The sequence below is a fragment of the Entelurus aequoreus genome, linkage group LG14, assembly GCF_033978785.1.
Source record: "Entelurus aequoreus isolate RoL-2023_Sb linkage group LG14, RoL_Eaeq_v1.1, whole genome shotgun sequence".
Taxonomy (NCBI): Eukaryota; Metazoa; Chordata; class Actinopteri; order Syngnathiformes; family Syngnathidae; genus Entelurus; species Entelurus aequoreus.
This window is the reverse complement of record NC_084744.1, coordinates 53,113,015-53,140,873: the sequence shown is the minus strand read 5'-3', so window position 1 is coordinate 53,140,873 and position 27,859 is coordinate 53,113,015. Positions and strand designations below refer to the sequence as shown.

At 30.2% G+C, this 27,859-nt stretch overlaps 1 protein-coding gene across 1 annotated transcript; it reads left to right on the top strand.

The window, feature by feature from the left end:
• The first annotated feature begins 302 nt into the window (after positions 1-302).
• pitx1 (paired-like homeodomain 1) lies at positions 303-12,306 on the top strand. The gene is made up of 3 exons (XM_062070189.1): positions 303-601; positions 3,383-3,585; positions 11,627-12,306. The coding sequence occupies exons 1-3, from the start codon at positions 451-453 to the stop codon at positions 12,185-12,187; spliced, it is 915 nt and encodes a 304-aa protein (XP_061926173.1). The 5' UTR covers positions 303-450; the 3' UTR covers positions 12,188-12,306.
• The last annotated feature ends 15,553 nt before the right edge of the window (positions 12,307-27,859 follow it).

Sequence of the window (27,859 nt, the reverse complement as noted above, 5' to 3'; positions counted from 1 at the left end):
CAACATGCCTGCGCGCACATACGCACGCACGCGCACATTGCGTGGGAATGTTTTTATTTTTCTTTCACTGCAACACCAAGTCGCCGATTTGCACGCGCGCGCGCGCGCACATACATTAATTGCAGCGTTTTGGCGGTGTGGTGACGTCACGCAGTCTGGCTTTTGCTGAGTGGCTGCTTTCTTTTTTAGGGCCGGCGAAAGAGGGGCGTGTCGGGAATGGGGAGGAGGCGGGGCATCTTCCTCTGGTGAGCTTGACGTGTTCATCACTTTGAGTGCGAGAAGCAGAAAGAAGTGCAGGAAGACGAAAATATTATCTTGTCTTTTTTTTTTTTTCTTCTTGTCGCGTCGCTCGCTTCCGACGTCCATGTTGCCGCGCGCGACTCGGGACTGAAACTCCCGCCGGCGTCCTGCGATCCTCCTCCGCGTCCTCCTGTGCTCCCCGGCGGCGTCATGAACTTGGAGCGGATCTCCGAGCTTCCTCCGCCGCCTCCCGCGCCTCCTCGCCGGGACGCCAAGTTCCACCTGCAGCCACGGAGCTCCGACGCGGCCAGCAGGACTTTGGACAATTCCAGCTGCGAATCTTCCGACGCTGAACTTGCAGGTAATTCATTATTCTTTATGATTAATTACTTTTATTTATTTATTTATTTGTATTTTTCATTTTTTTTTATGTTTGACGCCACCAACTGGAGCAAACATTCAAAAACAAGAGCTGACAAAACACAAAATAAAAGATTTAAGGAAAAAAAAAAAAAGAATAGTGAAATTATTTGTCCATGCCGCTATTAACTTAGACACACTTTAATGATTTATCCATCCATCCATTTCCTACCGCTTGTCCCTTTTAAGAGAAATTGTTCCACACAGTAGCTCAGTTACAAAAAGATGGAAAGGATAATGCAGGTATAAAGTAGACTAAAAATGTACCGTAGAATTTAACATATATGTAATATTTACATATTATATATACAGTATATGATATATACTGATATATTATATTTGTATATAATATATACAATATATAACAATTACCATGTACAATATTACATTATATGTATAACAAATATACAATTAAAGTATATGTAATTAAGATGTGTATATATTTATACTTAAAAAAAAAAGTGTTTATATGAAATGAGCAGGACTTTTTTTCAAAATAAAACATTAAACTAATGCGTTTTATTGTCACTATACACAGGTACAATGAGATTTAAAAGCAACTCCTGTCGCACTGATACTGGAGTTGCTTTTCATCTCATTGTACCTGTTTATAGTGACAATAAAAGGCATTCTAGTTTAATGTTTTATATTGAAAATCCTAGGATTAATGTTGCGCAATCTTCAAACAAGAAAATATCTTGTTTATTTTGTATTTATATTCAATGGTATTCATATAGATTTTCTCCAGATAGGCGAAATATAATTATTCATGCTGAAATTACGATTATGATTTTTAAAAAATAAATAAAATAAAAGATTTGTATATATTTAGAAATGAGCAGGATTTTTAATGTTTTATTGTGAAAATCCTAGGATTAGTGTTGCGCAATCTTTAAACAAGAAAACATATTTTTTATTTTTTATTTATATTCAATAGTATGTATATAGATTTTCTCCAAATAGGCGAAATATAATTATTAATGCTAAAATTAAGTTTATGATGTAAAAAAAAAAAAAAATAAATCAAAAAATTAAAAATGTGTATATATTTAGAAATGAACAGGATTTTTAATGTTTTATTGTGAAAATCCTCGGATTAGTGTTGCGCAATCTTTAAACAAGAAAATATTTTATTTATTTTGTATTTATATTCAATGGTATTTATATATATTTTCTCCAAAAAGACGAAATATAAATATTAATGCTAAAATGAAGATTATGATGGAAAAAATAAAAAATAAAATAAAATAAAAGATTTGTATATATTTAGAAATGAGCAGGACTTTTAATGTTTTATTGTGAAAATTCTCGGATTAATGTAGTGCAATCTTTAAACAAGAAAATATCTTATTTATTTTGTATTTATATAGATTATCTCCAAATAGACAAAATATAACTATTAATGCTAAAATAAAGATTATGATGTAAAAAATAAAAAATAAAATAAAATAAAAGATTTGTATATATTTGGAAATGAGCAGGATTTTTAATGTTTTATTGTGAAAATCCTCGGATTAGTGTTGGGCAATATTTAAACAAGAAAACATCTTATTTATTTTGTATATATATTGAATAGTATTTATATAGATTTTCTCCAAATAGACGAAATATAATTATTAATGCTAAAATTAAGATTATGATGTTAAAAAAAAACAAAACATTTTTTTAAAGATTTTTATATATTTAAAAATGAGCAGGACTTTTAATGTTTTATTGTGAAAATCCTCGGATTAATGTTGCGCAATCTTTAAACAAGAAAATATCTTATTTATTTTGTATTTATATTCAATGGTATTTATATAGATTTTCTCCAAATAGACGAAATATAATTATTAAAGCTAAATGTAAGATTATGATGTAAAAAAGAAAAGTTTTTTTTAAAGATTTGTATATATTTAGAAATGAGCAGGATGGATTTTTAATGTTTATTGTGAAAATCCTCGGATTAATGTTGCGCAATCTTTAAACAAGAAAATATTTTATTTATTTTGTATTTATATTCAATGGATTTTCTCCAAATAGAGGAAATATAATTATTAATGCTAAAATGAAGATTATGATGTAAAAAAAATAATAAATAAAATAAAATAAAAGATTTGTATATATTTAGAAATGAGCAGGAATTTTTATGTTTTATTGTGAAAATCCTCGGATTAATGTTGTGCAATCTTTAAACAAGAAAATATTTTATTTATTTTGTAATTATATTCAATAGTATTTATATAGATTTTCTCCAAATAGACGAAATATAATTATTAATGCTAAAATCAAGATTATGAGGTAAAAAAATAAAAATAAATAAAAAAGATATGTATATATGTTTTGAAATGAGCAGGAGGTTAATGTTTTATTGTGAAAATCCTTGGATTAATGTTGTGCAATCATTAAACAAGAAAATATCTTATTTATTTTGTATTTATATTCAATAGTATTTATATATATTTTCTCCAAATAGACGAAATATAATTATTAATGGTAAAATGAAATAAAAAATAAATAATAATAAATAAAAGTAAAAAGCTTCTAAAAGAAGAGCATACAACTTGAAATATTGACACGTGGCAAATTTAAAAAAAAAAAAAAAATGTTTGCATGATAAAAAGTTTATGAACTTTTTTTGTGTGCACCGCAGCTGCCACAAAGCAGTTAGATAAGAGATGTCGTTAAAACAAAAATGTTGTAAATGTTCAACAGGGCACCAATATATACTTTGCACTTGCAGAGAAGGAGCGCGCCGAGCAGCGCAGGAGCGACGAGGTGAGCGCGGAAGACCCGAAAAAGAAGAAGCAGCGGCGGCAGAGGACTCACTTCACCAGCCAGCAGCTGCAGGAGCTGGAGAACACCTTCCAGAGGAACCGCTACCCCGACATGAGCACCCGAGAGGAGATCGCCGTGTGGACCAATCTCACCGAGGCCAGAGTCCGAGTAAGGAGGGAAAAAAATAAAAACTTATGCATGAACTATAATTACCACACATGTTGCAATACGCATGGTTATTTTCACTTTTTACGACTTGAAATACGCAATAAGCAATAAAGCTGCAAGGCGTGCTGAAACTGTAAGTGAGACATAAAAAACACAAAAGGCGACTGTGTCCTGCACGCACTTAAATCCACGGGCGTGACAGTAGCACCCACTGTCACTATATAACCAATTTTTTTCACGAGGTTACCAAAATAGTTAACATCTGTGAGTGTGATGCTAAACCACAGGTGTCAAACTCAAGGACCCGGGGGGCCAAATGTGGCCCGCAAACACCTGGAAATATGTGTCCATAAAGTACTTCATATTTTGTCACTAAATTGAATTGATTTGTTTCATTTTGACAGAAAAAATATATGTCCTGCTTGAAATTGCATGCCTTTAAAACTTTAATAGTAAGGGACAGGCGGTAGAAAATGTATGGAGTATCCAATATTGCAACAAATATTACAGTACATTATCATACTTTCCAAACATGTTTCTGTCTAAATAAAAATAAATAAAAATACTTCACTTTACAGCAAACTACCCATCAAATTAATAAAAATGACAGCAAATTTTACGATGTTCTTTTACTGTAAATTGGTTAAAATTGTGTTTCGCCAGTTTCTGACTGTAAAATCTACGTATCAACAAATATTACAGTACATTATCATACTTTCCAAACATGTTTTTGTCGAAATAAAAATAAATAAAAATACTCACTTTACAGTAAACTACCCGTCAAATTCAGAAAAATTACAATACATTTTATGTTGTTCTTTTGCGTTAAAATTGTGTTCCGCCAGTTTTTGACTGTAAAATCTACGAATCAACAAATATTACAGTACATTATCATTCTTTCCGAGCATGTTTTTGTCTAAATAAAAATAAATAAAAATATTTCAATTCACAGCACAAATTCATAAAAATGACAACAAATTTTATGTCATTCTTTTGCTGTAAATTGAAAAAAACGACTACTGTTTTTTGCCTTAAAATTGTGTTCCGCCAGTTTTTGACTGTAAAATCTAGGAATCAACAAATATTACAGTACATTATCATACTTTCCAAACATGTTTTTGTTGAAATAAAAATAAATAAAAATACTTCAATTTACAGCTCAAAATCATAAAAATGACAACAAATTTTACGTCGTTCTTTTACTGTAAATTAATAAAAACGACTACAGTTGTTTGCGTAAAAATTGTGTTTTGCCCGTTTTTGACTGTAAAATCTATGTATCAACAAATATTACAGTACATTATCATACTTTCCAAACATGTTTTTGTCTAAATAAAAATACTTCAATTTACAGCACAAATTCATAAAAATAACAGCAAATTTTACGTTGTTCTTTTACTGTAAATTGGTTAAAATTGTGTTTCGACAGTTTTTGACTGTAAAATCTACGTATCAACAAATATTACAGTACATTATCATACTTTCCAAACATGTTTTTGTCGAAATAAAAATAAATAAAAATACTCACTTTACAGTAAACTACCCGTCAAATTCAGAAAAATTACAATAGATTTTATGTTGTTCTTTTGCGTTAAAATTGTGTTCCGCCAGTTTTTGACTGTAAAATCTACGAATCAACCAATATTACAGTACATTATCATACTTTCCAAACATGTTTTTGTCTAAATAAAAATAAATAAAAATACTTAAATTTACTGCACAAATTCATAAAAATTACAACAAATTTTACGTCGTTCTTTTACTGTAAATTGAAAAAAACGACGACTGTTTTTGCGTTAAAATTGTGTTTTGCCAGTTTTTGACTGTAACATCTACGTATCAATATTACAGTACATTATCATACTTTCCAAACATGTTTTTGTCTAAATAAAAATAAATAAAAATACTTACTTTACAGCAAACTACCAGTCAAATTCAGAAAAATTACAATAAATTTTATGTTGTTCTTTTACTGTGAATTGAAAATCATGACTACTGTTTTTTGCGTTAAAATTGTGTTCCGCCAGTTTTTGACTGTAAAATCTACGAATCAACAAATATTACAGTACGTTATCATACTTTCCAAACATGTTTTTGTCTAAATAAAAATAAATAAAAATACTTCACTTTACGGCAAACTACCCATCAAATTCAGAAAAATGACAGTAAATTTTACGTTGTTATTTTTACTGTAAATTGAAAAAAAACCGACGACTGTCTTTGCGTTAAAATTGTGTTTTGCCAGTTTTTGACTGTAAAATCCAAGGTTGATGTTTTTGACGGTGTATTACTGTAAATGGAAAGACGGTACATTTGTTTTTATGGTGGAAAAATAAATATATAAATAACTTGTACTGTTTTTCCGTTGACAATGTATTGTCGGAAAAAACCATTTCAATTTAACACAAAAAAAATCTGGCTTACTTTTTCCATAAAACAGTGGTACTGTTTTTATATTTACCATAAAATGTTGTAAAAAAAAAAAAAAAAAAAACTCCAAAAAACCTACTATTTTTACAGTTAAATTTTGTAAATGTAAAGTTTTTACGGTAAAATCGACAGTCTACTTAAAACACTTTATATAATTAATAATGAAATCCAGAGGCAAATTCATTTTCTAGACATTTTCATTACAACAAGGGGCCCTCCATAACTGCGATGTGGCCCTCAATGAAAACCAGTTTGACATCCCTGCGCTAAATGAACGTTATTGTCTTGTATAAAAGTACAGTTAGCAGCACGTCGTGTGTACTTTTTACTGTACTTTTATTCACGACTATAGGGAATAACCTTTCACATCTCTGGCAAGGATAAAACAGGAAGTCCCATCAGCCAATCACATTTATGTATACTTCAGGGACCGATCGGAGATCGTAGTACCTAAGAATATTACAGTTACATTCACCGTATTCATTCAAATCTACACAACATCCTATTACTGTAATATTTTGCCATGACACAAATATTATAAACATCTGCGAGTGTTTTGTACAGTAAAACTCAAGCGTCTGTAATATTTTGCATGAATGAGATCAGAAAATGCTGACTTTAATAATGACCGTCTGTGATTAAATGTAGTGTACCTATTGAGGTGACCTAAAAAGTACCGTATATTAATAATGATAATTAATGATAAGACACGCGTAGAGCAACAAGCCACAAATGCACACTTTGACTTTTATATTTGCGTTCTTTGCAAAATATGATGAAATTATGTGAAGTATTTATTTTCATGCCCAAACAAATACACGCAAATTTTTCAAGTACACGCGGTAAGAAACGATTTTAATTTATTTTTTTTAAATAATACATCTATAAAGAGTGTAGTTAAATGTAAAATTTGTATTCCGGTTTGTTTTTTATAATAATAATAATTATGATATACCGGAATAGAGCACATTTGCTGCGCAGGCGCAAAGGCGCGACTGAAAATAATTTGTTCTTGTGTAGTTTTGAATGCAAATAGAAATAAAAACTGAAAGTTTATCAGAAGCAGATGTAATGTTTTTAAATACTTTCATGTCAATAAATCAGAAATCGTGTTTTAGTCTTAAAACGCCTCGTAATACATAAATATATGACTTTTATCTGGCTGCAGCTGGATGTATTTATTTACTGGATATTGTGCATCGGGGAAATAACATTATTTCTTTTTATTTTTACTTTATTTTATTCAGTTTATTTCAAGGAAAAATATGTATTTGAACTTTTAACAAATTGTGCTGTTTATTGGTATTTTCCCGAATGTATTTGCAATTTAACTATTTAATAGTCATATATAATATGTAGTGATATAGATTTATGTAAACGATTAATAGATAATTATGACATGTATCAAATTATAAAATATTAAACAGATAATTATGACATATAGTGACTATTTTTATGTAGTATTTATTTTAATATTTAATAGATAATTATAATGATATATAGTGACTATTCTTATTTAGTATATTTATGAAAACATTTAATAATTATGATTTATAATGACTACTCTTATTTAGTATTTATAATACATTTAATACATACATATACAATAATATATAGTGACTATTCTTATTTAGTATTTATAATACTTTTAATAGATACATATATAATGATATATAGTGACTATTATTATTTTTGTAAACATTTAGTAAAACATATTTTGACTATTCTTATTTAGTATTTATGTTAACATTTAATAGATAAGATATATAGTGACTACTAGATTTATGTAAACATTTAATTGATAATTAAAACGATATAAATTGACTATTCTTATTGTAAAAATGTATTGTATAATTAGGATGTACTCTTATTAACAGGAAATTATGATATATAGTGGCTACTCTTATTTACTATTTATGCAAACATTCAATAGATAATTATAATGATATAGTGGCTATTCTTAATTAGTAGACATTTAATAGATAACTATGATATATAGTGACAATTCGTATTCAGTATTTATGTGAACATGTAATATATAATTATGATATAAAGTGACTACTCTTATTTAGTATTTACAAAACATTTAATAGATAATGATGACACACAAGAAGTGACTACTTTTTAGTATTTATGTATTTAAACGTTTAATACAAAATTCTAATGACACATAAGCATTATAGTGACTACTCGTATTTAATATTTATTTAAACATTTGGTAGATAATTACAATGACATATACAAGCAGTGTTATAGTGACATACAAGGTATGCGGGACTACATGGAAATTAATAAATATGCTATTTATAATCTTTCCTACATAAGTAAAAATAGAACTACTTTTTAGTATTTACTTATTTAAACATTAAATAGAAAATTATGACACACACATTCATATATATACACACACACACACACATATATATATATATATATATATATATATATATATATATATATATATATATATATATATACATATATATATTTATATACATATATATATATACATATATATATATATATATATATATATATATATATATATATATATATATATATATATATATATATATATATATATATATATATATATATATATACACATATATATATATATATACACACACACACACACACACACGCACATATACTACTTTTTCGTATGTATTTGTTTAAAAAAATAGACAACATGACACTATATTATTTTGTCTTTAATAAATATCAAATAAACAATTACTATTATTGGTAACAATATTGAATAAAAAAGTAACTTTTGAACAAATCCCTTAAACTAGTTCAGACAATTTTGAGGGTTTTTTTAATGTATAAGAATGTACACATACTAATTACTTGTCATTTAAATGTATATTTTGGGCCTAACCCTGAAAATATCGATTATATATTGTTGTCAAACTTAAATATTCATCATTTTATTAAAACACAAGTTTATTAGATATCAGGATTTGAACCCAATTTAGATTTACTTTAGCATACATGTATTGAACAGGTCAATAAAACGTGTGGAAAAAGTAATAATTACAATTGTCATTATGAGGAGTTGTAATAATGAATTGAAATAAGTTGCATTATTGTACATTATTAACATTTATAAACAAATGTAAAAATTACAATAGTCATTATGACGATTTGAAATAAGGAATTGAAATAAGTTGTATTATTGTACATTATTAAAATGTATGAAAAAATGTATTAAAACAATTGTCATTTTGAGGAGTGGTAACAATTAATTGAAATAAGTTGTAATATTGTGCATTATGAAAATGTATGACAAATGTAATATTTACAATAGCCATTATGAGGAGTTGTAACCAATCAATCAATCAATCAATGTTTATTTATATAGCCCTAAATCACAAGTGTCTCAAAGGGCTGCACAAGCCACAGCGACATCCTCGGTACAGAGCCCACATACGGGCAAGGAAACAATTAATTGAAATGAGTTGTATTATTGTAAATTATTAAAACGTATGAAAAATGTAATAATTACAATAGTTTTTATGAGGAGCTGGAATAATGAATTTAAATAAGTTGTATACATTATTAAAATGTATGAAAAATGTAATAATTACAATAGTCATTATGAGGAGTTAACAATGAATTGAAATAAGTTGTAATATTGTACATTATTAAAATGTATGAACATTTTAATAGTTACAATTGTCATTATGAGGAGTTGTAACAATGAATTGAAAAAGGTTGTAATATTGTATATTATTAAAATGTATGAAAAATATAATAATTACAATAGCCATTATGAGGAGTGGTACAAATTAATTGAAATAAATTGTAATATTGTAAATTTTTAAAATGTATGAAAAATTTAATAATTACAATAGTCATGAGGAGTTGTAACATCCATCCATTTCTACCGCTTGTCCCTTTCGGGGTCACGGGGGGGGGGGGGGGGTGCTGGAGCCTATCTCATAACAATGAATTGAAATAAGTTGTAATATTGTACATTATTAAAATGTATGAGAAATTAAAAAATGACAATAGTCATTATGAGGAGTTGGAATAATGTATTAAAATAAGTTGTAATATTGTACATTATTAAAATGTATGAAAAATGTAAAAATTACAATAGTTATTATGAGGAGCTGCAATAATGAATTGAAATAAGTTGTATTATTGTACATTATTAAAATGTATGAAACAATGTATTAAAACAATTGTCATTATGAGGAGTGGTAACAATTAATTGAAATAAGTTGTAATATTGTACTTTATGAAAATGTATGACAAATGTAATAATTACAATAGTCATTATGAGGAGTGGTAACAATGAATTGGAAAAAGGTTGTAATATTGTACATTATTAAAATATATGAACAATTTAATCATTACAATAGTCATTATGAGGAGTGGTAACAATGAATTGAAATAAGTTGTAATATTGTACATTATTAAAATGAATGAAAAATGTAATAATTACAATAGTCATGAAGAGTTGTAACATCCATCCATCCATCCATTTTCTACTGCTTGTCCCTTTCGGGGTCACGGGGGGTGCTGGAGCCTATCTCATAACAATTAATTGAAATAAGTTGTAATATTGTACATTATTAAAATGTATGAAAAATTAAAAAATGAGAATAGGACTGAGGAGTTGTAATAATGAATTGAAAGAAGTTGTAATATGGTACATTATTAAAATGTATGAAACCTGTAACAACTACAATTGTCATGAGGAGTGGTAACAATGTATTGAAATAAGTTGTAATATTGTACATTATTAAAAAGTAAAAATTACAATAGTCATGTATGAAATGTATGAAAAATGTAATATTTACAATAGTCATTATGAGGAGTTGTAACAATGAACTGAAATAAGTTGTAATATTGTACATTGTTAAAATGTATTAAAAATAATAATTACAATAGTCATTGTGAGGAGTGGTAACAATAAATTGAAATAAGTTGCAATATTTTACATTAATAAAATGTATGAAAAATGTATTAATTACATTAGTCATTATGAGGAGTTATAACAATGAATTGAAATAAATTGTAATATTGTTCATTATTAAAATGTATGAAACAATGTAATAATTACAATAGTCATTAAGAAGAGTTGTAATAATGAATTGAAAAAAGTTGTATTATTGCATTTTATGAAAATGTATGAAAAATATAATAATTATTACAATAGTCATTATGAGGAGTGGTAATAATTAATTGAAATAAGTTGTATTATGGCATTTTATTAAAATGTATGAAAAATGTAATAATTACAATAGTTATGAGGAGTTGTAACATCCATCCATCCATCCATCTTTTACCGCTTGTCCCTTTTGGGGTCGCGGGGGGTGCTGGAGCCTATCTCATAACAATGGATTGAAAGAAGTTGTAATATTGTACATTATTAAAATGTATGAACAATTGAAAAATGACAATAGGACTGAGGAGTTGTAATAATGAATTGAAAGAAGTTGTAATATTGTACATTATTAAAATGTATGAAACATGTAATAACTACATTTGGTGATGAGGAGTGGTAACGATGAATTGAAAGAAGTTCTATTACTGTACATAATTAGAAAAGTGAGATTAGCAGGATGTTTTGTAATTGTGGGAGTGGCCCCCGCAGGTGTGGTTCAAGAACCGGCGAGCCAAGTGGCGGAAGCGCGAGCGGAACCAGCAGATGGATTTGTGCAAGAACAGCTACCTGCCGCAGTTCGGGGGCTTGATGCAGCCGTACGAAGACATGTACCCGGCCTACACCTACAACAACTGGACCAACAAGGGCCTGGCCCCCGCCCCGCTCTCCGCCAAGAACTTCCCCTTCTTCAACTCCATGAGTCCGCTCACTTCTCAGTCCATGTCCATGTTCTCCTCCTCGCCCGCCTCCATCTCGTCCATGAGCATGGCGGCGTCCGGCATGGCCCACTCGGCGGTCCCGGCCATGGCGGCCCCGGGCCTCAACAACATCGGCAACCTGAACGGGATCGCCGGCTCCGGTATCAACTCAGCCATGTCGTCTACGGCGTGTCACTACGGACCTCCGGGCTCCCCGTACGGCGTGTACCGGGACACTTGCAACCCGGGCCTGGCCACCCTCAGACTCAAGTCCAAGCAGCACCCCACCTTCGGCTACGGCGGCCTGCAGAGTCCGGGATCCGGTCTCAACGCCTGCCAGTACAACAGCTGACACCTTGCGGAACCGGAACACACCTGAACGGGACCGGACCCACTCTGTCAGGTTCTTTTACCCCCCCTCCAGTGGATTTGGTTTTTGGTTTCTCAAGATTGGATCATGCGGGTCTTCATGGGACTGCCTTGTAGAAACTTGTAAATATACGAGTAGGACTGTACCCGGGGACAAGTCTCACCCTCAAAAACTGGCAGCTCAGTCACCACAGTTTTACCGGAAGGTCTGGGGGACCACTTGGACCACTTCATTCTAAAAACACCCAACAATGTCAAATAAACGTAACATGAAGGTGGAATATAAAAGCAAACAGATGTCATCTAACAAGAAAAAGTAGAGATAACACAAAGCTAACGCGTATAGGCTAATATTTTCTTTTGAAAAAATCTATTTATTGTATCGCTTTTGGAAGTTAAAAATGTCAAAATTGTCAAATTTTCAGTGGAAAAAGTTTGGACTCATTTACACAAAATTATGGAAAAACTGTACCGCTGTTATTTTTACAGTAAGAGCCTGACGATTGAGCTGCCAGGGGTTTTACTGTAAAATATACGGCAGTTGTTTTTACAGTGCATTACTGTAAATACAAAAATGGTATCACGGTTATTATTACGCCAAAACTCTGTCAACTGAGCTGTCAGGTTTTTTTTACTGTAAAATCAGTGTTATTTTTACAGTAAAAGTCAGTTTGGGTTTTTTTTACCGCAAAATCTACGGTTTTTCAGTGTACTCTAAAATAAAATTTTACAGTAGAAAAAACAAAACTTTCCTGTAAAAAAATAACACTGGTACCATTTTTAATGCATCGTAAATACAACCGTAGATTTTACGATAAAAAAAAAAAAAAAAAGCAAATTTTTACTGCATAAATAGTTTTTTAAATTTTGTTTACTGTAAATGGAAGAAAGTTACCAGTGTTATTTTTATGGTCAAATTCTGGCAACTGAGCTGCATTTTTTTCCATTATCAAATGTTTGTTTTGACAGTGCATTACTGTAAATAGAAAAATGGTACCGGGGTTATTATTACGCCAAAACTGTCAACTGAACTGCCCGTTTTTTATACTGTAAAATCTACGGCCGTTTTTACAGTGCATTTCTGGAAACAGGAAAATAAGACCAGTGTTATTTTTACAGTAAAAGTCTGGCCACTGAGCTGACAGTTTGTTTTTGTTTTTACTGCAAAATCTACGGTTTTTCCGTGCACTGCAAAAATACAATTTCAAAGTCGAAAAAACACAGAATTTTCCTGTAAAAAATAACCGTTTTTAAATGTTCTGTGCATCGTAAATACAACCGTAGATTTTACGGTAAAAAGAAAAACGTGGAAGCTCAGTCAGCACATTTTTACTGGAAAAATACTGTTGTTTTTTTTTTTGGTTTACTGTAAATGGAAGAAAGTTACTAGTGTTATTTTTATGGTAAAATTCTGGCAACTGAGCTGCTAGTTTTTTCCACTATTGAATGTTTGTTTTTACAGTGCATTACTGTAAATAGAAAAATGGTACTACGGTTATTATCACGCCAAAACTCTGTCACTGAGCTGTCAGTTTTAGGTTGTTTTTTTTTTTACTGCAAAATCTACGGTTTTTCAGTGAATTGTAAAAAAGTAGAAAAAACTGAATTTTACTGTAAAAATAACACTGGTACCATTTTTAAATGTTCTATGCATTGTAAATACAACCGTAGATTTTACGGAAAAAAAAACAAAAAAAAACCTGGAAGCTCAGTCAGCACATTTTTACTGCAAAAATAACAGCGATACCGTTTTTTAAAATGTAGTTTACTGTAAATGGAAGAAAGTTACAAGTGTTATTTTTATGGTTTAATTCTGGCAACTTAGCTGCAATTTTTTTCCATTATTAAATGTTTGTTTTTACAGTGCATTACTGTAAATAGAGAAATGGTACCGCGGTTATTATTAGGCCAAAACTCTGTCAACTGAGCTGTCAGTTTTTTATACTTTAAAATCTACGGCCGTTTTTACAGTGCATTTCTGGAAACAGGAACATGGGACCAGTGTTATTTTTACAGTAAAAGTCTGGCGACTGAGCAGACAGTTTTTTGTTTTTTTTACTGCAAAATCTATGGTTTTTCAGTGCACTGTGAAAAAGTAGAAAAAACTATATTTTACTGTAAAAAATAACACTGGTACCATTTTTAAATGTTCTATGCATTGTAAATACAACCGTAGATTTTACGGTAAAAAAATAAAAAACCTGGAAGCTCAGTCAGCACATTTTTACTGCAAAAATACCGTTTTTTTTTCCAATTGAGTTTACTGTAAATGGAAGAAAGTTACCAGTGTTATTTTTATGGTCAAATTCTGGCAACTGAGCTGCAAGTTTTTTCCACTATTAAATGTGTTTTTACAGTGCATTACTGTAAATAAAAAAAGGGTACCATTGGTAATTTTACACCAAAATTCTGGCGACTGAGCTTAAAATCTACACTTGTTTTTACAGTGCATTATTGTTAATAGAAAAATGGTACCGCGGTTATTATTAGGCCAAAACTCTGTCAACTGAGCTGTCAGTTTTTTCTACTGTAAAATCTACGGCCGTTTTTACAGTGCATTTCTGGAAACAGAAAAATGGGACCAGTGTTATTTTATTTTTACAGTAAAAGTCTGGCGACTGAGTTGACAGTTTTGGGGGGGGTTTTCACGGCAAAATTTAAGTTTTTTCAGTGCACTGTAAAAAAGTAGAAAAAACTGAATTTTACTGTAAAAAATAAAACTGGTATCATTTTTAAATGTTCTATACATTGTAAATACAACCGTAGATTTTACTGTAAAACAACAACCTGGAATCTCAGTCAGCACATTTTTACTGCAAAATTACAGTTTTTTTCAATTTAGTTTACTGTAAATGAAAGAAAGTTACCAGTGTTATTTTCCTGTCAAAATTCTGGCCACTGAGCTATTAGTTTTTTCCACTATTAAATGTTTGTTTTTACAGTGCATTACTGTAAATAGAAAAATGGTACTACGGTTATTATCACGCCAAAACTCTGTCACTGAGCTGTCAGTTTTAGGTTGTTTTTTTTTTTACTGCAAAATCTACGTTTTTTCAGTGAATTGTAAAAAAGTAGAAAAAACTGAATTTTACTGTAAAAAATAACACTGGTACCATTTTTAAATGTTCTATGCATTGTAAATACAACCGTAGATTTTACGCAAAAAAAAGAAGCTCAGTCAGCACATTTTTACTGCAAAAATAACAGCGATACCGTTTTTTTATTTAGTTTACTGTAAATGAAAGAAAGTTACCAGTGTTATTTTTATGGTAAAATTCTGGCAACTGAGCTGCTAGTTTTTTCCACTATTAAATGTTTGTTTTTACAGTGCATTACTGTAAATAGAAAAATGGTACCGCAGTTATTATTAGGCCAAAACTCTGTCAACTGAGCTGTCAGTTTTTTCTACTGTAAAATCTAAGGCCGTTTTCACAGTGCATTTCTGGAAATAGAAAAATGGAACCAGTGTTATTTTTACAGTAAAAGTCTGGTGACTGAGTTGACAGTTTTAGGGTTTTTTTCACAGCAAAATTTAAGGTTTTTTCAGTGCACTGTAAAAAAGGAGAAAAAAATGAATGTTACCGTAAAATCAACACTGGTATCATTTTTAAATGTTCTATGCATTGTAAATACAACTATAGTTTTTATGGTCAAAAAAACAAACAAACCTGGAAGCTCAGTCAGCACATTTTTACTGCAAAAATACCGGGGGTTTTTTTCAATTTAGTTTACTGTAAATGGAAGAAAGTTACTAGTGTTAATTTTATGGTCAAATTCTGGCAACTGAGCTGCTAGTTTTTTCCACTATAAAATGTTTGTTTTTACAGTGCATTACTGTAAATAGAAAAATGGTACCGCGGTTATTATCACGCCAAAACTCTGTCAACTGAGTTGTCCGTTTTTTCTGCTGTAAAATCTACGGCCGTTTTTACAGTGCATTTCTGGAAACAGAAAAATGGGACCAGTGTTATTTTTACAGTAAAAGTCTGGCGACTGAGTTGACAGTTTTTGTTTTGTTTTTTACCGCAAAATCTACGGTTTTTCAGTGCACTGTAAAAATACCATTTTACAGTAGAAACAACTGAATTATACTGTAAAAAATAACACTGGTACAATTTTTAAATGTTCTATGCATCGTAAATTCAATAAGTAAAAAAAAAACAACAACCTGGAAGCTCAGTCAGCACATTTTTACTGGAAAAATACAGTTTTTTTTTATTTAGTTTACTGTAAATGGAAGAAAGTTACTATTGTTATTTGTATGGTAAAATTCTGGCAACTGAGCTGCTAGTTTCTTCCTCTATTAAATGTTTGTTTTTACAGTGCATTACTGTAAATAGAAAAATGGTACCGGGGTTATTATTACGCCAAAATTCTGGCAACTGAGCTGTAACAACAATTATAAAATCTACGACCATTTTTACAGTGCATTTCTGTAAACAGAAAAATGGGACCAATGTTATTTTTACAGTAAAATTCAGTTTTGTTTTGTTTTTACCGCAAAATATACGGTTTTTCAGTGCACTGTAAAAATACAAATTTAAGGTAGAAAAAAACTGAATTTTCCTATAAAAAATAACACTGGTACCATTTTTGAATGTTTTATGCCTCGTAAATACAACTGTAGATTTTACGGTAAAAAAAAACAAGGAAGCTCAGTCAGCAAATGTTTACTGCAAAAAAACTGTTTTTTTGTTTTTTTTTAGTTTACTGTAAATGGAAGAAAGGTACTACTGTTATTTTTATGGTAAAATTCTGGCAACTGAGCTGCTAGTTTTTTCCACTATTAAATGTTTATTTTACAGTGCATTACTGTAAATTGAGAAAAATGGTACCATTGGTAATTTTACGCCAAAACTCTGTCAACTGAGCTGTCAGTTTTGTATACTGTAAAACAGGGGTGGGCAATTAATTTTTACCGGGGGCCGCATGAGCTACCCGAGCACTGCTGGAGGGCCACATCGACAATATTTCAATTAAATTTTGCTCAATATTATTTTTGATATATACCGTAAGATAAATAATAATAATAATAATAATAGTAATACTTCAACATAGTGTGTGTAACAGCATTCCATGACTAATATATATAAATTAACATTAATAATAAATGACAGTAAAATAAGCACACGTATGACTGAGGAGTCATAGTGTAACTTTGTGTGGTGTTTGAGTTGTCCGACTTTTTGTGTGGCCTTAAACGCACCAGTGGTTTAGTGCTATGCGTGTTGGTGACAGATGACAAGTTGGTTTTGGCCTGGTTTGTACGGCAGAAAATGACTAGTTTTTCGAGATAGAATTGTTTTACTCATGTTTTTGGTGTGGTTATGTCCGAATATAAACAGTTTTGTTCAATAAAGTGATCGATATAATTCCTGTCCTCGAAGCATCTCGATAGACGTTACAATAATTGAACGGTGTTCAATTGAACGGTGTTGACGAACACCGTTAGGGCCGCTTGTTGTCACTGTCACTCAAAGTTGCATTGCAAAATTCCATAGAATAAATATGTTTATTTTGTTTATAATTCAGATGGGATTTCATTTGGTGCGCGGCATATACTTGCTGCGCGCAGCGGACGCTTGAGCAGTGCGCAAATGCGCAGGCACGCACCTTAGGTGAGGGGACGTTGCTTTGCAGTTCATGTCTTGTTGAAAACACGGCATTCCTCATCAACTTTTGTCTTTTTGGCGTCTCGGGTGTAAACCGTGCATCACTTGTCGCTGCATGTGCACCTTCACTCGCAGGTTACACACGGACACACGCCCATAAATAATACTTTTCAAAATAAAAGCAGCACAGTTGTATTGCGCGCAGGACATAGATGTTTTTTCAACTTTATTTTGTAATTGCAGTTGTTCACAGTCACTCACAATCACGCATACGTCCACACGGAAGTAATACAAATAACGATTTTCAAAACAAAAGCAGCACCGTTGTATTGCACACTCGACATAGATACTTTTTTAAATTTATTTAGTAATTTATAATTGGCCTCACGCGGGCCGGACAGGGACGCACAAAGGGCCGGATGCGGCCCGCGGGCCGCAGAATGCCCAGGTCTGCTGTAAAATCTAAGGCCATTTTTACAGAGCATTTCTGGAAACAGAAAAATGGGACCAGTGTTATTTTTACAGTAAAAGTCAGTTTTGTTTTGACCGCAAAATCTAAGTTTTTTCAGTGCACTGTAAAAATACAATTTTACAGTAAAAATAAAATTTTACAGTAGAAAAATAATTTTACTGTAAAATAAATAACACTGGTACCATTTTTAAATGTTCTATGCATTGTAATACAACCGTGGATTTTACGGTAAAGAAAGAAAAAAAACCTGGAAGCTCAGTCAGCACATTTTCACTGCAAAAATAACAGCAATACTGTATTTTTTATTTAGTTTACTGTAAATAGAAGAAACGTACCAGTGTTGTTTTTATGGTAAAATTCTGGCAACTGAGCTGCTAGTTTTTTCCACTATTAAATGTTTGTTTTTACAGGGCATTACTGTAAATAGAAAAAGGGTACCGCGATTATTATTAGGCTAAAACTCTGTCAACTGAGTTGTCAGTTTTTTCTACTGTAAAATCTACGGCCGTTTTTACAGTGCATTTCTGGAAATAGAAAAATGGGACCAGTGTTATTTTTACAGTAAAAGTCTGGCGACTGAGTCAATTTAGTTTACTGTAAATGGAAGAAAGTTACCAGTGTTATTTTTCTGTCAATATTCTGGCAACTGAGCTATTAGTTTTTTCCACTTTTAAATGTTTGTTTTTACAGTGCATTACTGTAAAAAGAAAAATGGTACTACGGTTATTATCACGCCAAAACTCTGTCACTGAGCAGTCAGTTTTAGGTTGTTTTTTTCTACTGCAAAATCTACGGTTTTTCAGTGCACTGTAAAAAAGTAGAAAAAACTGAATTTTACTGTAAAAAATAACTCTGGTACCATTTTTAAATGTTCTATGCATTGTAAATACAACCGTAGATTTTACGGTAATAAAAAACGTGGAAGCTCAGTCAGCACATTTTTACTGCAAAAATACTGTTGTTTTTTTTAGTTTACTGTAAATGGAAGAAAGTTACCAGTGTTATTTTTATGGTAAAATTCTGGCAACTGAGCTGTCCGTTTTTTCTACTGTAAAATCTACGGCCGTTTTTAAAAGTGCATTTCTGGAAACAGCAAAATGGGACCAATGTTATTTTTTACAGTAAAAGTCAGTTTTGTTTTGTTTTTACCGCAAAATATACGGTTTTTCAGTGCACTGTAAAAATACAATTTTAAGGTCGAAAAAACTGAATTTTCCTATAAAAAATAACAACTGGTACCATTTTTAAATGTTTTATGCATCGTAAATACAACCGTAGATTTTACAGTAAAAAAAAAAACGTGGAAGCTCAGTCAGCACATTTTTACTGCAAAAATACTGTTGTTTTTTTTAGTTTACTGTAAATGGAAGAAAGTTACCAGTGTTATTTTTATGGTCACATTCTGGCAACTGAGCTGCTAGTTTTTTCCACTATTTAATGTTTGTTTTTACAGTGCATTACTGTAAATAGAAAAAGGATACCATTGGTATTTTTACACCAAAATTCTGGCGACTGAGCTAAAAATCTACACTTGTTTTTACAGTGCATTACTGTAAATACAAAAAAAGTACCAGTGTTATTTTTGCGGTAAGATTATGGCGACAGAGCTGCCAGTTTTTACTACTGTAAAATGGTTGTTTTACAGTGCATTACAGTAAATAGAAAAATGGTATCGGTGTTATTTTTGCAGTAAAAATCTAGCGACTGAGCTGCCAAGTTTTTTTTACTGTAAATCTACAAACTTTTTAGTGGGATTTACAGAAGAAGAAGAAGTCTTTTTCTGCTTCAAAACAGCTGAAAAAAAAAAAAAAGCCCACCATATTCTGTACATAATGTATACTGCTTGTGTGTGCTATTAATGTACACGTGTGCTTTTATTGGTCATTATTTCTTTGGGAACTTTAAGCAGCCGGCGGGAAGGAAATGTTCAAAGTATATTAAAAAAAAAAAAGTTTTGTTTTGGTGCAAGAAGGAATCCTGCACCAGTCCGCTAGAACTTGTATGAAAAAATATGGTTTTTTTGTGGTGTTTTGCTGGAGTAAAGTGCAACAAAAGAGAATGTTTACGTCAACGTGTTGCACCAAAAAAAAATAAAAAAACACTTGAGTTGAACAAAAGCTTGTTTTAGCGTATTCTACCTAGAATAAATGTATAGCTATTAAAATGATTTTATATATATATATATATATATATATATATATATATATATATATATATATATATATATATATATATATATATATATATATACATACACATATATATATTTATATATGTATGTATACATATATATGTGTATATGAATGTATACATATATATGTGTATATGTATGTATACATATATATGTGTATATGTATGTATATACTGTATATATATTACATGCATATATGTATACATACATATATACATATATATATACACACATACATATATACGTACACACATATACGCATATATATATATATATATATATATATACACGCACACACATACATATATATGTACATACACATACTATATATATATATATATATATATATATATATATATATATATACACGCACACACATACATATATACAAACATTCATACACATACATATATACATACACATACTAATATATATATATATATATATGTATGTATATATATATATATTACATACATATATACATACATACATACACATATACATATATACGTACACACATATACATATATACGTATACATATACATATATATATATATATATATATATATATATATATATATATATATACGTATATATACGTATATATATATATATATATATATATATATATATATATATATATACGTATATATACGTATATATATATATATATATATATATATATATATACGTATATATATATATATATATATATATATATATATATATATATATATATATATATATATATATATATATATATATATATATATATATATATATATATATAGTAAATATAAAGTAAGATGGCATAAAATACATTGGATTTGAAGGAAACCTTTTAAATATGAAAATGTTAGGAGTGTAAATAAAGAAATATTGCTCATCTTGGCTATCTTCTCGGTCAATCACTAAGTACATAAACATGTATAATTGTGTGTATTTTAGCTGATAACAGGTGATTAGACGTTAGTGCCGGTACTTCAAGTGTCAAGCAAAGATAACGACAGTATTTCGTGCACTTTTGTAATATATATTTCACCTCCAATTATGTCAACTTCATTTTACTGCAGCGTCAATTGAAGAAAGATATAAACATGACATAATTAGTTGCTCTCATTAAATGTTTAACGGTTGACATTTAATGACAGGATTTTTAACTCTCATCAACAAATATGATCATATTTCATTATGGTTTATAGCACGTGCTAAGGTATCCCGTTCACACATGTCTGAAAAGGAGCAGGAAGAAGCATAATTTACTACTACTACATGTTTATCACTGATTAGTGTAACATTTGTACGGCAGGAAGATAAACAAGTGCAATAAATATAATAGAAGTATAATATACACCTTCTTCATGTTTATTACTGATATTGTCTTAAACTTGTACTATGTTACACACTGTCTATAGTAGTAAAATATACAAATGTAAAAATAGGTAGTAGGAAGAATAAGTGTATTTAATACTACAATTAATTATTGATGAGTGTAAAACTGTGTAACACTTTGTCTATAGTAGTAAAATATACAAATGTAAAAATAAGACCTATATTAGGAAGAAGTTTATTCAATACTTTAATTAATTATTGTGTATAATTTGTACTACCTTACAGTGTCGATATTAGTCAAATATACAAATGTAAAGATAGGAAGTATAATAGGAAGAATACGTTTATTTAATACTACAATTAATTATTGATGAGTGCAAAACTACGTTACACATTGTGTATAGTACTAAAATATACAAATGTAAAAATAGGAAGTATAATAGGAAGAATACATTTTTTAATACTACAATTAATTATTGATGAGTGCAAAACTACGTTACACATTGTCTACAGTACTAAAATATACAAATGTAAAAATAGGAAGTATAATAGGAAGAATAAGTTTATTTAATACTACAATTAATTATTGAGTGCAAAACTATGTTACACATTGTGTATAGTAGTAAAATATACCAATGTAAAAATAGGAAGTATAATAATAATAAGAAGTTTATTTAATACTACAATTAATTATTGAGTGCAAAACTAGGTTACACTGTGTAGAGTAGTAAAATATACAAATGTAAACATATGAAGTATAATAGGAAGAATTTTATTAAATACTACAACTAATTATTGTGTAAAACTTGTACTACGTTACACATTGTCTATAGTAGTGAAATATACAAATGTAAACATATGAAGTATAATAATAAGAAGTTTATTTATTCCAACAATTAAATACTGATGAGTGTAAAATTACAATACACAATGTCTATAATAGTAAAATATACAAACATAAAAATAGGAAATATAATAGGAAGAATTGTATTTATTACTACATTTAAATATTGATAAGTGTAAAACCGCAACACACATTGTCTATATTAGTAAAATATACACATTTAATAAAAGGAAGTATAATAGGAATTAGTGTATTTAATAATAGTTAATTATTGAATTGAATTTATACATTGTCAATAGTAGTAAAAAATATAAATGTAAACATAGGAAGTATAATAGGAAAAATATGTTAATTTAATACACCAATTAAATATTGATTAGTGTAGAACTATAATACTCATTGTCTATATTAGTAAAATATACAAATGTAAAAATAGGAAGTATAATAGTAAAAAGTTCATTTAATACTACAATTAATTATCGATTTGTGCAGTGATTCTCAAATTGTGGTACACGTACCACTTGTAGTACGCAGGCTCCATCTAATGGTAAGCCAAAGTATCCCTTGATTAAAGTACAGTGTTTTATTCTCCTCTATTCAAACACAGTGTATTCAAACTGTGTGTAATGTGACAGTGGCCCAAAAATTAATTATAATTGTTTAAAAAAATCTGCCTTTTTCGAATGAATACTTAGGCTTATTACGCCACTGTTTTTATTGTTGGTCTGTATGGTGTTACTTGGACAGCCAAGTATTTTCTGCAGTGGTACTTGAAAAGTTTGGGAACCACTGGATTAGTGTAAAACTACGTTACACATTGCATACATACAAATGTAAAAATAGTAAGTATAATAGGAAGACGTTTATTCAATAGCACAATTAATTATTGATTAGTGTAAAACTAGGTTACACATTGTGTTTAGTAGTAAAGTACCCAAATGTGAAAATAGGAAGTAACATATGAAAATGTGTATATTTATCAAACCAGTTCTATTCAATACACATTAATATATTTTACTACTACACAAAACGCGTAACGCAGTACAAGTTTTACACTAATCAATAATAATTGTAGTAAAAAATAAACTTTGCAGCCCTTTGAGACACTTGTGATTTAGGGCTATATAAATAAACATTGATTGATTGATTGATTGATTGATTATACTTTACATTTGTATATTTTACTACTATAGACAATGTGTAACGCTGTACACATTTTACACAATGATTAATTGTAAACGTCTTCCTATTATACTTCCTATGTTTAGAATTGTATATTTTACAATTATAGAACGTGTAGCGTAGTACAAGTTTTACACTAACCAATAATTAATTGTAGTATTACAACATATATAACTATACATATACTGTATATATATATTATGTGTATGTATATATTATGTGTATTATGTGTATATACATATATATATATTATGTGTATGTATATATTATGTACATACATATATATACAAACATATTGTACATATATATATACATACATATATATATACATACATACATATATATACATACTGTATATATATACATACATGCATGTATATACATATACATACATACACACATACATACATATACATATACATACATATATATATATATATATACATATACATATATATATATATATATATATATATACATATTCATACATATATATACATACATATATATACATACATATATCTACATACATATATACATACATATATATATATACATACATACATATATATACATATATACATACATATTGTACATATATATATACATACATACATATATACATATATATATATACATATATACATACATATTGTACATATATATATACATACATACACATATACATATATACATACATACTGTATATATATACATACATGCATGTATATACATATACATACATACATACATACATACATATATATACATACATACACTATATATATATACATACATATATATATACATATTCATACATATATATATACATACATATATATATTACATATATACATAATATATACATATATACATATATATATATATATATATTAATGTACAGTGTATTTTGTCAACAACTGTTGTGTGTAACGTATTTCTTGCTGACTGCCGACTCATAAACCCGGAGCTCGTCTCATAACCCCCGCCATCCTGGTGCCAAGCACCTCCCCGCAGAAAGCCAAACCGACGAGCACCACACCACCAAAGCCCACACCCAAACCCTCCACGTGCCAAGACCGAATCCACCCAAAAAAAGTCACTAACAAGATGCCAAAAAGTGCAAAAACAACAATGCTCGCGCGGCGCGCCGGAGGAGCCGTGAACAGGGACACAACATTAGGTACACCTGCAGACAGCAGCGCGGATTTCATATTTCATTCATTCACAACTCTTCCAACACGAACACCACTGCTCCCGCACTTATAAGTCAAAGGTAAGACCATAATAATGTTTTTTTTATTAATGAGCTTTTTTGTGTGCATGCTGTACAGTTAAAGTTAAGTATACCAATGATTGTCACACACACACTTCTAGGTGTGGTGAAATTTGTCCTCTGCATTTGACCATCCCCTTGTTCACCCCCTGGGAGGTGAGGGGAGCAGTGGGCAGCAGCGGCGCCGCGCCCGGGAATAATTTTTGGTGATTCAACCCCCAATTCCAACCCTTGATGCTGAGTGCCAAGCAGGGAAGAATGCTGGTATGAGCTTTTAAACATAACCCATTAACTGCTGCCAATCAAATGTTGAATAAGATACTCTTTAGGGTTCATATGTTGTAAATCTGACTGTGATGAAGTCAGTGCCTCACCTGACATTAACCTCACCGCACGCCACTGATATATATATATATATATATATATATATATACAGCAGGGGTCACCACCTTTTTGAAACCAAGGGCTACTTCTTGGGTACTGATTAATGCGAAGGGCTACCAGTTAGATACACACTTAAATAAATTGCCAGAAGTAGCCAATTTGCTCAATTTACCTTTAACTCTGTTATTATTAATAATTAATGATATTTATCTTTGTGGAAACACTGATCATCTTAATGATTTCTCACAATAAATATATATAGAAACAGATCAATATCAATATGCAACACTTTATTTTTATATTTTCTCTAAGTGCACATTTTCAAATTGAACATTTTCAAATGATCACTTCTAAGACAGTCTTGTGAAATCACAATATCCCATTTTAACTAGCTAGCCACTAACATTTTTTAACAAATCATGAATTACTTTGCACCATGTTTGTACAAATAATAACTCATGTAAAATACAAAAGTAAACTCTCAAATTTTTAAATCATGTCACACTTTGAACTGGACACCAAATCTGTTATCTGTTTCTTTGTCAGTTAGTGGGAAGCCTGGCATTGCATGCTGTTAACTAGTGTGTTGTACTCTGGTGTGTAACTTGACACTGCAACTCTGAGTGAGTCTTGCAGATGTGCATCAGTGAGGCGTGTTCTGTGTTTGTTCTTCAATCAATCAATGTTTATATATATATAGCCCTAAATCACAAGTGTCTCAAAGGGCTGTACAAGCCACAACGACATCCTCGGTACAGAGCCCACATACGGGCAAGGAAAAACTCACCCCAGTGGGACGTCGGTGAATGACTATGAGAAACCTTGGAGAGGACCGCATATGTGGGTAACCCCCCCCCCCCCCCCCCCCCCCCCCCCCCCCCCATATTTTCACAGCAATCTGGCCTTAAGCTTAATTATGATAAATGTAAAATGTTAAGGATCGGAAATCTAAAGGGAACGTCCTTTCGAATGGAATGCAAAGTGCCTGTTTTGTGGACAGATGGACCAGTTAACATACTTGGTGTTGTTGTCCCAGAAAATCTGGAAGATCTAGGCTCAGTAAATTATGATAATCGACTAAGAAAGCTGGACAAAATTATGCAATTATGGAAAGGGAAATCCCTAACCTTGTATGGTAAAATGTCTATTGCCAACTCGTTAATTATTCCTCAATTTATTTATTTGTTTTTGTCATTACCAGCTCCATCACAAAACTTTTTTAAGATTTATGAGCGGAGGGTCTTCGATTTTGTCTGGAAAGGCAAACCAGAAAAGATTAAAAGAAAGATTTTGTACAAAGAGTATGAATATGGAGGCCTGAAACTTCTCAACCTTGAAGCTATGTGTCTGTCTTTAAAAGCATCAATTGTTCCAAAGATGTATTTAAACATTGAGTGGTACACAAATGTCCTGTTGGACAAAAAACATGTACTGTATCAAAAGAAATTGTATCCTTTTTTACAAGTGATCCCCTCCCAGAGAGTCTGCTGGGAAACATGGCGGGGTTCATAAAGGAAACAATCCACTCATAGTGGTGTTTTCAATTTTATGTGCCAGAAAAAAGAGACAATATTTTGCAGCAGTTAATATGGATGAACTCTAATATTGTAATAGATGGAAAGCCTTTCTTTTGGAAAAATATGTTTGAAAGAGGAATCATTTTTGTCAATGATATTATCAATGAGAATGGTAAAATTATGAAGTATGATGAATTTAGAACTATGTATGGTGATGCTTGCTCAAGCTTTTCATGTTATCAACTAACTGGAGTAATTGGGAAAAGGTGGAAACAAATAATTAATTATGGAACTACTAAATTATTAGTTTGTAAACCTCTAATAAGAAATTCTAGTTGGCAAAAAGGAACTAAAATAAATAGAAAAATATATAATTTTTATTTAATAAAGAAATCTTTGAAGGCTGCCTCATACAACACAAATGGAAAATGGGAGGACTTTTTTGACTGCCCGTTGCCATGGGATGCCATATTCAAACTAATCTATAAAACCACTATCGATGTGCAAAATCGTTATTTTCAAATTAAAATTATTTATAACTTCTTACCCACAGGGAAAATGTTAAAATTATGGAATATGACAGAGTCAGATGATTGCCAATTTTGTTGTCAGGAGCCTGAATCCACCCTGCATTTGTTTTGGTATTGTCATATTGTGTCTTTGTTTTGGGTGGAAGTTGAAAAAATGTGTTTAAGGATTGGTTTGTTTATGAAGCTTAATGTGGTTTCTGTTATTTTAGGAGAGTTCATTGACAATCATGATTTAGTCAATTTAATTATAGTACTCGGTAAAATGTTTATTTTTAAGGCCAAAAACAGATATTCACTTAGTATTACATTCTTTA